Source organism: Oncorhynchus mykiss, chromosome 25 (assembly GCF_057628025.1).
Source record: "Oncorhynchus mykiss isolate SJ-2025 chromosome 25, ASM5762802v1, whole genome shotgun sequence".
In the NCBI taxonomy this organism is placed as follows: Eukaryota; Metazoa; Chordata; class Actinopteri; order Salmoniformes; family Salmonidae; genus Oncorhynchus; species Oncorhynchus mykiss.
Window position 1 is genome coordinate 82652786 of NC_143046.1, and position 13667 is coordinate 82666452.

A 13667-nucleotide genomic window follows, 5' to 3' on the forward strand; every position below is an offset into this window, starting at 1 on the left:
TGAATCTCAAATATTATATATATATATTGGTTACTACATGATTCCATATGTGTTATTTCATAGTTTTGATGTCTTCACTATTATTCGACAATGTAGAAAATAGTAAAAATAAAGACAAACCCTGAAATAAGTAGGTATGTCCAAACTTTTGACTGGTACTGTATATGCTTATTTTTTTGTAATAAATTTGCAAAATTGTATAAAAAGTGTTTTTGGTTTTTGGATTGTATATAGATTGATGAGATGGAAAAAACTATTTAATACATTTTAGAATAAGGCTGTAACGTAACACAATGGGGAAAACCTTACTGATCTTGACAAAACGATCCCACTACCACTATTGTCACTATGGACAGAGGGCAGGATAGACAGTTGACTGGTATTGACTTGTTGTATAGAAAGCATGCAAAAAGTAAAGTGCATAAGGGAGGTACCAAAACACCTTGATAGGAGAGGCCATGCAAACAGATGAGGAAATATGGCTATATATAAGACATTATATAGTAAAACCTGCAAAATGATTAATGTAAATCTGGGGAAAAACCATCCCCCACCACAGTAAATTTCGAACTGTCTCTAAGTGGAACAAACATGCTTCCATGACATGTAGAATAAAGTCAGTTCTATTCATGACAATTCTATTTGACCTTATCCAGTTATCTGCCTTCTGTTGCTGTGTCAATACTTTACATTATCTTTCTGTGGGTTAGGTCGCCTTATGAATAAAACAGAATATCTACATTTGAAGTCAGAAGTTTATATACACTTCAGCCAAATACATTTAAACTCAGTTTTTCACAATTCCTGACATTTAATCCTAGTAAAAATTCCCTGTTTTAGGTCAATTAGGATACCACTTTATTTTAAGAATGTGCAATGTGAGAATAATAGTAGAGAGAATTATTTATTTCAGCTTTTGTTTCTTTCATCACATTCCCAGTGGGTCAGAAGTTTACATACACTCAATTAGTATTTGGTAGCATTGCCTTTAAATTGTTTAATTTGGGTCAAACGTTTCGGGTAGCCTTCCACAAGCTTCCCACAATAAGTTGGGTGAATTATGGCCCATTGCTCCTGACAGACCTGGTGTAATTGAGTCAGGTTTGTAGGCCTCCTTGCTCGCACACGCTTTTTCAGTTCTGCCCACAAATTTTCTATAGCATTGAGGTCAGGGCTTTGTGATGGCCACTCCAATACCTTGACTTGTTGTCCTTAAGCCATTTTGCCACAACTTTGTAAGTATGCTTGGGGTCATTGTCCATTTGGAAGACCCATTTGCAACCAAGCTTTAACTTCCTGACTGATGTCTTGAGATGTTGGTTCCATATATCCACATAATTTCCCATCCTCGTGATGCCATCTATTTTGTGAAGTGCACCAGTCCCTCCTACAGCAAAGCACCCGCACAACATGATGCTGCCACCCCCGTGCTTAACGGTTGGGATTGTGTTCTTCGGCTTGCAAGCCTCCCCCTTTTTACTACAAACATAACGATGGTCATTATGGCCAAACAGTCCAATTTTTGTTTCTCCAAAAACGATGATATTTTTTGTGGAGGTTTTGGAGCACTGGTTTCTTCCTTGCTGGGCGTCCTTTCAGGTTATGTCTATATAGGACTTGTTTTACTGTGGATATAGATAATTTTGTACCTGTCTCCTCCAGTGTCTTCACAAGGTCCTTTGTTGTTGTTCTGGGATTGATTTGCACTTTTCGCACCAAAGTACATTAATCTCTAGGAGACAGAACGCGTCTCCTTCCTGAGCGGTATGACGGCTGCATGGTCCTGTGGTGTTTATACTTGAGTACAATTGTTTGTACAGATTGGCGCCCCCCTTGGGTTGTGCCCTTGCGGAGATCTTTGTGGGCTTTTCTCCTTGTCTCAGGATGGTAAGTTGGTGATTGAAGATTTCCCTCTAGTGTTGTGGGGGCTGTGCTTTGGCAACGTGGGTGGGGTTATATCCTGCATGTTTGGCCTTGTCCGGGGGTATCGTCGGACGGAGCCACAGTGTCTCCCGAACCTTCCTGTCTCAGCCTCCAGTATTTAAGCTGCAGTAGTTTATGTGTCGGTGGGCTAAGGTCAGTCTGTTATATCTGGAGTATTTATCCTGTCTTATCCGGTGTCCTGTGTGAATTTAAGTGTGCTCTTTCTAATTCTCTCTCACTTTCACTCTTTTTCTCTCTTTCTTTCTCTCTTTCTTTCTTTCTTTCTCTCGCTCGGAGGACCTGAGCCCTAGAACCATGCCTCAGGACTACCTGGCATGATGACTCCTTGCTTTCCTCAGTCCACCTGGCCGTGCTGCTGCTCCAGTTTCAACTGTTCTGCCTGCGGCTATGTAACCCTGACCTATTCACCGGACGTGCTACCTGTCCCAGACCTGATGTTTTCAACTCTCTAGAGACAGCAGGAGCGGTAGAGATACTCTGAATGATCGGCTATGAAAAGCCAACTGACATTTACTCTTGAGGTGCTGACTCGCTGCACCCTCGACAACCACTGTGATTATTATTTTTTGATCCTGCTGGTCATCTATGAACATTTAAAAAATGTGGCCATGTTCTGTTATAATCTCCACCCAGCACAGCCAGAAGAGGACTGGCCACCCCTCATAGCCTGATTCCTCTCTAGGTTTCTTCCTAGGTTCTGGCCTTTCTAGGGAGTTTTTCACACCTGCATTGCTTGCTGTTTGGGGTTTTAGGATGGGTTTCTGTACAGCACTTTGTGACATACATTTGATTGATTGATTGATACAGATGAACGTAGTATCTTCAGGCATTTGGAAATTGCTCCCAAGGATGAACCAGACATGTGGAGGTCTACAATATTTTTTCTGAGGTCTTGGCTGATTTCTTTTGATTTTCCAATGATGTCAAGCAAAGAGGCACTGCTTTTGAAGGTAGGCCTTGAAATACATCCACAGGTACACCTCCAATTGACTCAAATTATGTCAATTAGCCTATCCGAAGCTTCTAAACATCATGACATAATTTTCTGGAATTTTCCTAGCTGTTTAAAGGCACAGTCAACTTAGTGTATGTAAACTTCTGACCCACTGGAATTGTGATACAGTTAATTATAAGTGAAATAATCTGTCTGTGAACAATTGTTGGAAAAATGACTTGTGTCATGCACAAAGTAGATGTCCTAAGCAACTTGCCAAAACTATAGTTTGTTAATAAGACATTTGTGGAGTGGTTGAAAAACGAGTTTTAATGACTCCAACCTACGTGTATGTAAACCTCCGACTTCAACTGTATAGGGGGGAGTTCTTAGTTGATGGTTTCAACCAAGTGCCTGCGATACAGTGCGGTTTCCAGGAGTTTCCAGGCAACAGAAAACGTTGTCTCTCATTTTACCACAAGGGGTGCTGTTGTTCAAAATCCTCTAGTCGAGGATGACGCAAAATTGCGTCACCGCAACCAGGAAATGCAGTAGCTGTTCAAATTAAACTTTATGCACAACAAGGCTGCATTCAAACTGTCATGAGCATCGAATGCACATTGCTCACACCGAGTTAGATGTGACTCAACGCAGATACTGTAGTTATTTTAACATGACAAGCATCTTCTTGTTTTAGTAGCCTGATTTGGTGAGTTATTTTCTTTAAACTAGCTAGCTATAACTCTCATTGATTTGAAGCTAACTAGCAAGTGCTTGTGCACGAGCCTTTGTTCATGGACGGGTTGATGTGGCATACATGCCTCGTGCTTTATTGTGACCATCAGGAACAGCTACATTCTAGTAACCAATGACCATAATGTCCGGAACCTTTATTGTCATCTGGCTAGCTACTTAGCTATTGCATGCATTTCCATTCAACCAAGGTCAATTTTCCTGATACAAGAAATGAATGCATATAGCTAAAACGTTAGTAATGTACTGTCCATGATGCATTTCTTTGTGTGAAAGTATTCAAATTGGTTCCTCTTGAGTAGAATAAACCTCAGAGATATGTTGGTTCCATGATTTAGCTAGTCAATACAGTATGCTTATGTTTTCTCATCTCTTCGCATTCCTGTGTATAGTCCAATCCATAACATGTTCTGGACACTGTTGTGCCGACTGAGGACCCAGAAGCCTTTGGGAAGTAGGACATGTGCCTATAGGTTCACCTCTGTCAATCTGTCAGACCCTACCAAGCCGCATGTACCACCTAGAACTCTACTAGCTCCCTGGACCACCACAGGCTCTGGTCATCATAGGACGTGTCACTCAAGCACACACGTCCAACAGCATGGCTGGACTGTCAGACGAGAGGTTTTGTATGCGGCACGACATTTTAACACCTGTGTTCAGTCAGCTGTCCCTGGTCAGCCCACATCCACCAGACACTGGAGTTTCAGTATACAGAGAAGGTTTTATTCAACAGTTCCTGTTAAATCAGTGATGAAACCAGTGACCGTGCTTGGAAGTGGGAAAAAAATTCCTAAAGGCCCCAGGACCAAACAACCATCCAGAACCAATCAGCCGACCCCAAAGGAGGACAAGGTGAAGCCGTCCGTCCATCAATCAGATTAGGGGACTGGGAGATGCTTAATAAATGAACAAATGAATGGATGGATGTTGGGCTGAATGGACGTGTGAATGGAATAGATTTGAGGAAATTGTATGAGGTACATACAGGGACAGTACAGACCCACACACATCAGAGCATATAGACTTGAGCCCTATCTTAACATCTGATATCACCCAATTCTGATTCTTGATAATGTGGGGTTAAAATGTCATTAACAATGTTTAAATCAATGTTCTATCTGACCCCATAGGATATGATGCAGTGCATTGCCTATGCAACAGCAGACCAGTACCATCTGCCAACACTCTGCCATGACCTCATAGCCCACGGCTTCTACGAAGTAGATTTACCAAGAGGTAGGCCAACACCTTTTTACTTTACTTCATGGCTACTGTAGGCTAATTGCTTACTCTTTTCATGGCTGTGCAATGTAACAAAAGACACATTTTGATTATAATATATTTTAATTTCAGATGCCTCAAATGCACTCGTAATATGCACTGACAATGCCCAAAAACCCAGTGATAATGCAACAATGTTCTTCTTCAGGTATGTCCTCTTTTTTTCTGTATGTTATTGTTATGTCTTTGTCTTTTACACAGCTTATTGTTTTGTCTTGAGTATGAATTAATTAAGCCATTTTTACCTCTAGGGAGGGATCAGTGGTCTTTTGGAATGTTGAAGAGAAAACCGTAAGAAGAATTCTGATCCTATTGCACATAAGAAGTCACAATAGTAATTATAGTTCTGATAATAACAAACAAAGGTCACATTACACTCGCTTAAAAATCACTAAGGGAAGTTGTGGTTCTCTTGAACCAGGTAGTCTAACATGCTGACCAAACCGCATGGGCAAAAGTGGATTTTGTTCACCCACACCAGACACGATCAGGACACACAGGTTGAAATATCAAAACAAACTCTGAACCAATTATTTTAATTTGGGGACAGGTCAAAAAGCAATAAACATTTATGGCAATTTAGTTAGCTAGCTTGCTGTTGCTAGCTAATTTGTCCAGGGATATACACATTGGGTTATTTTAGCTGAAATGCACACTCCGACAATTAATCCACAGATAAAACGGTAAACCAAATTAATTTCTCGTCATCTCTCCTCCTTCCTTCAGGCTTCTTTTTCTTCTTTGGACTTTATTTGATAGTTGGCAACCAACTTTATGGTGCATTACCACAAAATATGAACTGAGTGTGGACCTCAGTTCACCTTTCAATCACCCATATGGGTATATGCTCATAAAAACCAATGAGGAGATGGGAGAGGCAGGACTTGGAGCGCTTTGAGCGTCACAAATAGAACCAAGTTCTATTTTAGCGCCTGGCCGCGCAGACGCTTGCGAGCAGTGTGGGCGCAATGATTGAATAACATGTATGTGTACATTTATTTTGCAATGCCAGCGGTGTGGTCAGCATGTTAGCAGGTGATTTGTAGAGGGAGCTGCAGATATTGTCAGTTACAGATCAATAATGACATTTCTTGCTATTGAACTGCTTTGTTTTTCAGATGAAGAAAGTGATGAGGCTCTTGGAGCGGCATGAGATTCATCCCTACGAGGTAGCTCTGGTCCACTGGGAAAATGAAGAGATCAACTACACTATTGGAGAGTACGTCACCTGATATGGTTGGTCGTTACAGATCAATTATTGCCGTTTCAATCATGTTATATAGATTACAGTAAAATGTAATTGTAGATTTCTGAAAAATAAATGACTTAATATGATATGTCTTTAACATTTATCGTTTATTTCGTTTTCATTTGGATGATAACAATTTTATTACTCTGATGGGATAGGGCACAATTTGTCAATTGTTGTCTTTAGTGATCAGTGTCTTTTGTTCAACCCAGGGGAAACTCAAAGCTACAACGTGGTAACTTCCTGCTGAACAGTGAAATAGATCCTGACAAGGCCGTGCTGGATAAATTTGCATTTTCAAATGCCCTTTCTTTGTCAGGTTAGCTGGAACCTTTTTCATGTTACTGTTTTTTGTTAATGTATGAAACAAAGCAGTAATGCTAAACGGTCCAGGTGTATATACACTACTGTGGTGATTTATCCTTACAGTCTGATACTGCTCTCCCGTCTGTCTGGGTTTTGTTTCAGTGAAACTGGCCATATGGGAGGTGGCTTTGGATGACTTTGTGGAGTCGATTCAGTCAATTCCAGAGGTAGGTTAACAATAATCTTTGTACAGTTGGGATCTCCGCACTTGAGAAACAATGATCTCAAATCTTGAGTAGAGAATCACGTAAAATTATCATTACGAATTGTTTGTCGCTGTAAAAATCATTTGCCATAGGTTCCTCCCAACTGACTAGATTATATGCACTTCCCATTCAGATGCTGAAATCTGGGAATAAAATAAAGCTGTCCAGAGCAGAGGTTATGCAGAAGATCGGAGAACTCTTTTCTCTGAGGTAAAGTCAATTTAAAGCTGTGACTCTTATTTAGGGCTGTCCTGGACTAAAACAAATCTTGGTCGACCGAAAGTCGTCTGTTCCAATCAATTGGTAAACATTTTTAAACAGTTTTTTTTTCTTCATATATAGACACACTCTATGTGTTTTAATGAAATCAATTATGTATACATTGAGCTTGTCTGATGCTTTAAGCTCACTGTTTAATGAAGTAAGACAGAAATTGCTCAAGAGGGAGCCAGAGATCAAGATGACCAGAAGATAAAAACCTTAACCTGTCCCGACTATCCTCCTCCCGCTCCTACTGGCTTTCGCAGATTCTGCCACTACTCTCCTGAAGATGTCAGCAATAGTCTACACGTGGAGTCTGCAAAAGTTTTCATGTGGAATGCCAATTTATCTTGCCATTTCTACCGATCTGCATGCCAGTTACGGTTTTCATATGCACATTTTCATGGAACAGTTTAATGTAATTTATAATAAGTCTTTGTTTCTCAAAATCATTGTCATGTGGTTAATCAAAATTCTATCCCAGCGTAAATGATACAAACCTAAAAGTAACTTATATTGCCATTGCCAACTATGTAAAAATTGCCTTGTCATTCTCAATGAATGTAAAAACAGACTTTGTTAGCTTGCTGTTTGAGGTGGAAAAAAACATGACTTTGAGGAGCTCTGCAGCTCATTAGGGGTGGTGCTTTAAGCCAATCAGAAATACTATGAGATACCCAAATGGGCACATTTATATGCCTACATTTGTGAGCAGGCCAGGTAGCCTATAGGCCTACTTTTATGCGTAATCAGGTTACTCAACATTGACAGGAGCACTCCAAACAAAAGACAATGACTAAATCTCCTAAATGGAATCAAATGAACCAAAACTTGTTTCTCACAAGTGTAGCATAGATTGTGTGCTCTGCAAACCTATGTGTCCACTCACTCCGACAATGAGAACGGTAAAAGACTGGAATAATATGTATTAACAGATATTACCGTAAGCAGACAAACATTGTAGATAACAGTACATGTACTACTGGTGATATATGTCATGGGGAATTGATAGACACTAACAATCAAACGCAAACGATTCACACAATTGAAGTTCTGAAACAATGAATGTGCACAAATTGGCAGGAGAGAGACGTGCATTTTGCAGCCACACTCCCCTTTTTCTTGGACTGTGCCATCCTTGCATTCTCCTCAATGGATTAGTCTCAGCTTCCACGATGGATTAGTCTCAGCCTCCGCGATGGATTAGACTCAGCCTCCGCAATGGATTAGACTCAGCCTCCGCAATGGATTAGTCTCAGCCTCCGCGATGGATTAGACTCAGCCTCCGCGATGGATTAGTCTCAGCCTCCGCGATGGATTAGTCTCAGCCTCCGCAATGGATTAGACTCAGCCTCCGCAATGGATTAGTCTCAGCCTCCGCAATGGATTAGTCTCAGCCTCCGCAATGGATTAGACTCAGCCTCCACGATGGATTAGACTCAGCCTCCACGATGGATTAGACTCAGCTTCCACGATGGATTAGTCTCAGCCTCCGCGATGGATTAGACTCAGCCTCCGCAATGGATTAGTCTCAGCCTCCGCGATGGATTAGTCTCAGCCTCCGCAATGGATTAGACTCAGCCTCCGCAATGGATTAGACTCAGCCTCCGCGATGATTTAGTCTCAGCCTCCGCGATGATTTAGTCTCAGCCTCCGCGATGGTTTAGTCTCAGCCTCCTCAATGGATTAGTTCACTGAAATGGGTGCAAATAAGCCCGGTGTCTTATGTGCCATTAAAAAAAGACATATAATGTACCAGTCAAAAGTTTGGACACACCTATTCCAGGGTTTTACTTTATTTTTTACTATTTTCTATATTGTAGAGTAATAGTGAAGACATCAACTATGAAATGACACATGGAATTATGTAGTAACCAAAAAAAGTGTTAAACAAATGAACATTTATTTTATATTTGAGATTCTTCAAAGTAGCCACCCTTTGCCTTGATGACAGCTTTGCACACTCTTGGCATTCTCTCAACCAGCATCATGAGGTAGTCACCTGGAATGCATTTCAATTAACAGGTGTGCCTTAATGCGTTTTCAACCAATCAGTTGTGTTGTGGCAAGGTAGGGGTGGTATACAGAAGAGCCCAATTTGGTAAAATATCAAATCCATATTATGGCGAGAAATGACAGTCTACCATTACTTTAAGACATGGAGGTCAGTCAATGTGGAAAATTTAAAGAACTTTGAACGTTTCTTCAAGTGCAGTCTCAAAAACCATCAAGCTCTATGATGAAACTGGCTCTCATGAGGACCACCACAGGAAAGGAAGACCCAGAGATACCTCTGCTGCAGAGGATAAGCTAATTAGAGTTACCAGCCTCAGATTGCAGCCCAAATAAATGCTTCAGAGTTCAAGTAACAGACACATCTCAACATCAACTGTTCAGAGGAGACTGTGTGAATCAGGCCTTCATGGTCGAATTCCTGCAAAGAAACCACTACTAATGGACACCAATAATAAGAAGAGACTTACTTGGGCCAAGAAACACAAGCAATGGACATTAGACCATTGGCAATCTGTCCTTTGGTCTGATGAGTCCAACCGCCGTGTCTTTGTGAGATGCAGAGTAGGATGATCTCCGCATGTGTTGTTCCCACCGTGAAGCATGGAGGAGGTGTGATGGTGTGTGGGGTGCGTTGCTGGTGACACTGTCAGTGATTTTATTTAGAATTCAAGGCACACTTAACCAGCATGCTACCACACCGATATGCCATCCCATCTGGATTGCGCTTAGTGGGACTATAATTTGTTTTTCAACAGGACAATGACCCAAAACACACCTCCAGGCTGTGTAAGGGCTATTTGACCATGAAGGAGAGTAATGGAGTGCTGCATCAGATGACCTGGCCTCCACAATCACCTGATCTCAACGCAATAGAGATGGTTTGGGATGAGTTGGACTGCAGAGTGAAGGAAAAGCAGCCAAAAAGTGCTCAGCATAATGTGGGAACCCCTTCAAGACTGTTGGAAAAGTATTCCTCGTGAAGCTGGTTGAGAGAATGCCAAGAGTGTGCAAAACGGTCAAGGCAAAGGGTGGCTACTTTGAAGAATCTCAAATATAAAACACTTTTTCTGGTTACTACATGATTCCATATGTGTTATTTCATAGTTTTGATGTCTTCACTATTATTCTACAATGTAGAAAATAGTAAAAAATAAAGGTGTCCAAACTGTGTGTATTTATTTATTTATTTAATACTGCTCGACTAAAAAATATATATATCGGTCGACCAACAGCCTATCAACCAGTCGAATATTTGGGTTCAGCCCTACTCTTGTTTTATAAAACATTTGTACAAACTGAGTTGTATTACATTTTACACTGCATCTACCTGATCTCTGACCTGCTGTTATGTTGTTCCAGACACTGCATCAACCTGATCTCTGACCTGCTGTTATGTTGTTCCAGACACTGCATCAACCTGATCTCTGACCTGCTGTTATGTTGTTCCAGACACTGCATCAACCTGATCTCTGACCTGCTGTTATGTTGTTCCAGACACTGTATCAACCTGAGCTCTGACCTGCTGTTATGTTGTTCCAGACACTGCATCAACCTGATCTCTGACCTGCTGTTATGTTGTTCCAGACACTGTATCAACCTGATCTCTGACCTGCTGTTATGTTGTTCCAGACACTGTATCAACCTGAGCTCTGACCTGCTGTTATGTTGTTCCAGACACTGCATCAACCTGATCTCTGACCTGCTGTTATGTTGTTCCAGACACTGCATCAACCTGAGCTCTGACCTGCTGTTATATTGTTCCAGACACTGCATCAACCTGATCTCTGACCTGCTGTTATGTTGTTCCAGACACTGTATCAACCTGAGCTCTGACCTGCTGTTATGTTTTTCCAGACACTGCATCAACCTGAGCTCTGACCTGCTGTTATGTTGTTCCAGACACTGCATCAACCTGAGCTCTGACCTGCTGATCACGCCAGACTTCTACTGGGACAGAGAGAACCTGGAGATGCTCTATGACAAGACGTGTCAGTTCCTCAACATCAACCGCCGGGTCAAGGTAGGGGGGGGGGGCTATAATATAATAATAATTATATGTAATTTACCAGATGCTTTTATCCAAAGCGATTTACTGTCATGGGTGCATATATTTTACATATGGTCTGTGTCTTATTCATCGTTAGTATGAGTTTATGGATCATATCTGATAATATTTGATTTTGAAGCAGATGCAGTATTACTTGTAAATGTAGATATGTTGTTTCTTCTGTGATATAGTCCACTTTAGTCATAGGCAGCAAACCTTACAAAATGCTTGTCGTTATGCAAGAAATTATAGTGGCATTGAAATCCATTTGCAGCAGTGGGGCCTGTTGTCCTGTTGTTTTTCAGGTAGTGAATGAGAAACTGCAGCACTGCACTGAGCTGACAGACCTAATGAGGAACCACTTGAGTGAGAAGCACAGCTTGCGGCTGGAGTGGATGATCGTCATCCTCATCACTATCGAGGTCAGAAACCCCTAACGCGCACAAACCTCTCTAACTACATGGTTTATGTTCTGGTGATGGTTATGATTTAAGATTATATTGTTTCTAGCATTATAAAGAACAAAATGTAGCCTCATCATTCAATGTTTTATATCCTCTCACTAATCTTTTGGTTTGTTTTATTCAGGTGTTGTTTGAAGTTGGCAGAATGATTTTCTGACGAGCTTCATCAGCGATGCTAAAATACAGATTTAAGGAAAGAAAAAGACTAACAGATACCTATTTATGTAAGTACATTACATTATGATCATAATGAACAAGACATTGAAAAGAAGGCTAAGCTTTGACCCCAAAGAAGGTAACTTACTGAACATAAGAAAATGGCACAACTACGTTAGACTTACTGTTCGTTAAAACTTGCAACGATGGAATGGGATTTGATTGATTAGGATCCACATTAGCCAACAACAGCTGGTCTTACAGGGGTCTTACACATAACAAAACTTACTTTACAATTGACAAATGTAAAAACATGTAGTGTGTGGTCATCTATCAGTTACACATGCATGTCAGTACATACATACATACAAGTAGGTCACACGTGGGAAAGGAGTCGTGCGGTGAGGGGTTGCGTTGCAAGAAGTAACACATTTTCAATGGAAGGACAGAGCCTTGATACAAATTGAGAAATATCACTGTAGAAGACGGGATTTTGTTGGTGGAGCGAGGCTAAAAATAAGTTCACATTTAAGCAAATCACCAGTGTCTGTGCCACAAAATGTAAATGAGGAAGGAAATGTCTCACTAGCTCACTTTGTAGCTGTTGGATTTCTGTTCAAAATATGTATCCAAATGTACTCATTTAATATAGAAATGGTGTTTGGGGCTTTATATGCTTGAGTTTGTTTGTATTTAAAGTTAAAATTGCCTATGTGTATTGATTAACTGTATTTATTTATTTATTTGGAGACATACATTTCTGTTTGTCTTCATTCTAGCAAACTGTATGATAATTCAAACAACCAATCCAATGTCTCATGAACCCAGTGACTGGTCTGTAAGAAGCTGAGCCCTATTAGAGCTTCAGGTCAATAAGAAGATGCTAATTGCCTATGGTCTTACCATGTCAAATGTTATTCAGAATATGCTAATTGTCTATGGTCTTACCATGTCAAATGTTATTCAGGTTCACGATGTGATCCATGAAGATCAACAGCACTTAAATGTAGTGACAGCTGTCATCTCCTGTGTGAAATATTTTGTGTGTTTTGATTTTTAAAATAGTGGATTAAACTTAATTGCATATTGTAAGTACTGTACGTGTCTTGCTTTATTTAGTATAGGTAGAACCATAGTGACAGAACCATAACTTGTATTTAAGAAAGGCCCTGAGAGGCTCGGAGTGGTCCTTCAAGCTGTATGTAAACCCCTTTATCTGGCTCGGAGGACTGCTCGGGGTCCAGCCAATATCTACAGTTGAAGTCGGAAGTTTACATACACTTAGGTTGGAGTCATTAACTTGTTTTTCAACTACTCCACAAATTTCTTGTTAACAAAATATAGTTTTGGCAAGTCGGCTAGGACATCTACTTTGTGCATGACAAGTCATTTTTCCAACAATTGTTTACAGATTATTTCACTTATAATTCATTGTATCACAATTCCAGTGGGTCAGAAGTTTACATACACTAAGTTGACTGTGCCTTTAAACATCTTAAATTCTTGGCTTTAGAAGCTTCTGATAAGCTAATTGACATCATTTGAGTCAATTGGAGGTGTACCTGTGGATGTATTTCAAGGCCTACCTTCAATCTTAGTGCCTCTTTGCTTGACATCATGGGAAAAATTTTTTAAAAATAGACCGCAAGTCTGGTTCAACCTTGGGAGCAATTTCCAAATGCCTGAAGGTACCACGTTCATCAGTACAAACAATAGTATGCAAGTATAAACCCCATGGGACCACGCAGCCGTCATACTGCTCAGGAAGGAGATGCGTTCTGTCTCCTAGAGATGGACGTACTTTGGTGCGAAAAGTGCAAATCAATCCCAGAACAACAGCAAAAGACCTTGTGAAGATGAAAACAGGTACAAAAGTATCTATATCCACAGTAAAAATGAGTCCTATATCGACATAACCTGAAAGGCCACTCAGCAAGGAAGAAGCCACTGCTCCAAAACTGCCATAAAAAAGCCAGACTACAGTTTG

The 13667-nt window shown here is 40.6% G+C and overlaps 1 protein-coding gene across 2 annotated transcripts; it reads left to right on the forward strand.

Annotated features, from left to right (window-relative positions):
- Positions 1-3360: 3360 nt before the first annotated feature.
- rmnd1 (required for meiotic nuclear division 1 homolog) lies at positions 3361-12772 on the forward strand. Of its 2 annotated transcripts, XM_036962631.2 has the most exons (12): positions 3361-3587; positions 4024-4486; positions 4765-4870; positions 4988-5063; positions 5167-5206; positions 6034-6134; positions 6377-6483; positions 6633-6697; positions 6870-6946; positions 10913-11033; positions 11366-11482; positions 11649-12772. In XM_036962631.2, exons 2-12 carry the CDS (start codon positions 4037-4039, stop codon positions 11679-11681), a joined length of 1293 nt encoding a protein of 430 aa, XP_036818526.2. In that variant the 5' UTR covers positions 3361-3587; positions 4024-4036; the 3' UTR covers positions 11682-12772. The 2 variants fall into 2 exon arrangements, 1 of the variants encoding a protein (XP_036818526.2); XR_016492059.1 differs by lacking the exons at positions 11366-11482; positions 11649-12772 and having other exon boundaries at positions 3385-3587; positions 6034-6151.
- The last annotated feature ends 895 nt before the right edge of the window (positions 12773-13667 follow it).

Coding starts and splice junctions, on each gene's coding strand:
- rmnd1 (XM_036962631.2), top strand. CDS start 4,037: ATGTTCTGGACACTGTTGTGCCGACTGAGGACCCAGAAGCCTTTGGGA. Junction 6,135..6,376: donor ATCAACTACACTATTGGAGA/GTACGTCACCTG, acceptor TGTTCAACCCAG/GGGAAACTCAAAGCTACAAC. Junction 11,483..11,648: donor TCATCCTCATCACTATCGAG/GTCAGAAACCCC, acceptor TGTTTTATTCAG/GTGTTGTTTGAAGTTGGCAG.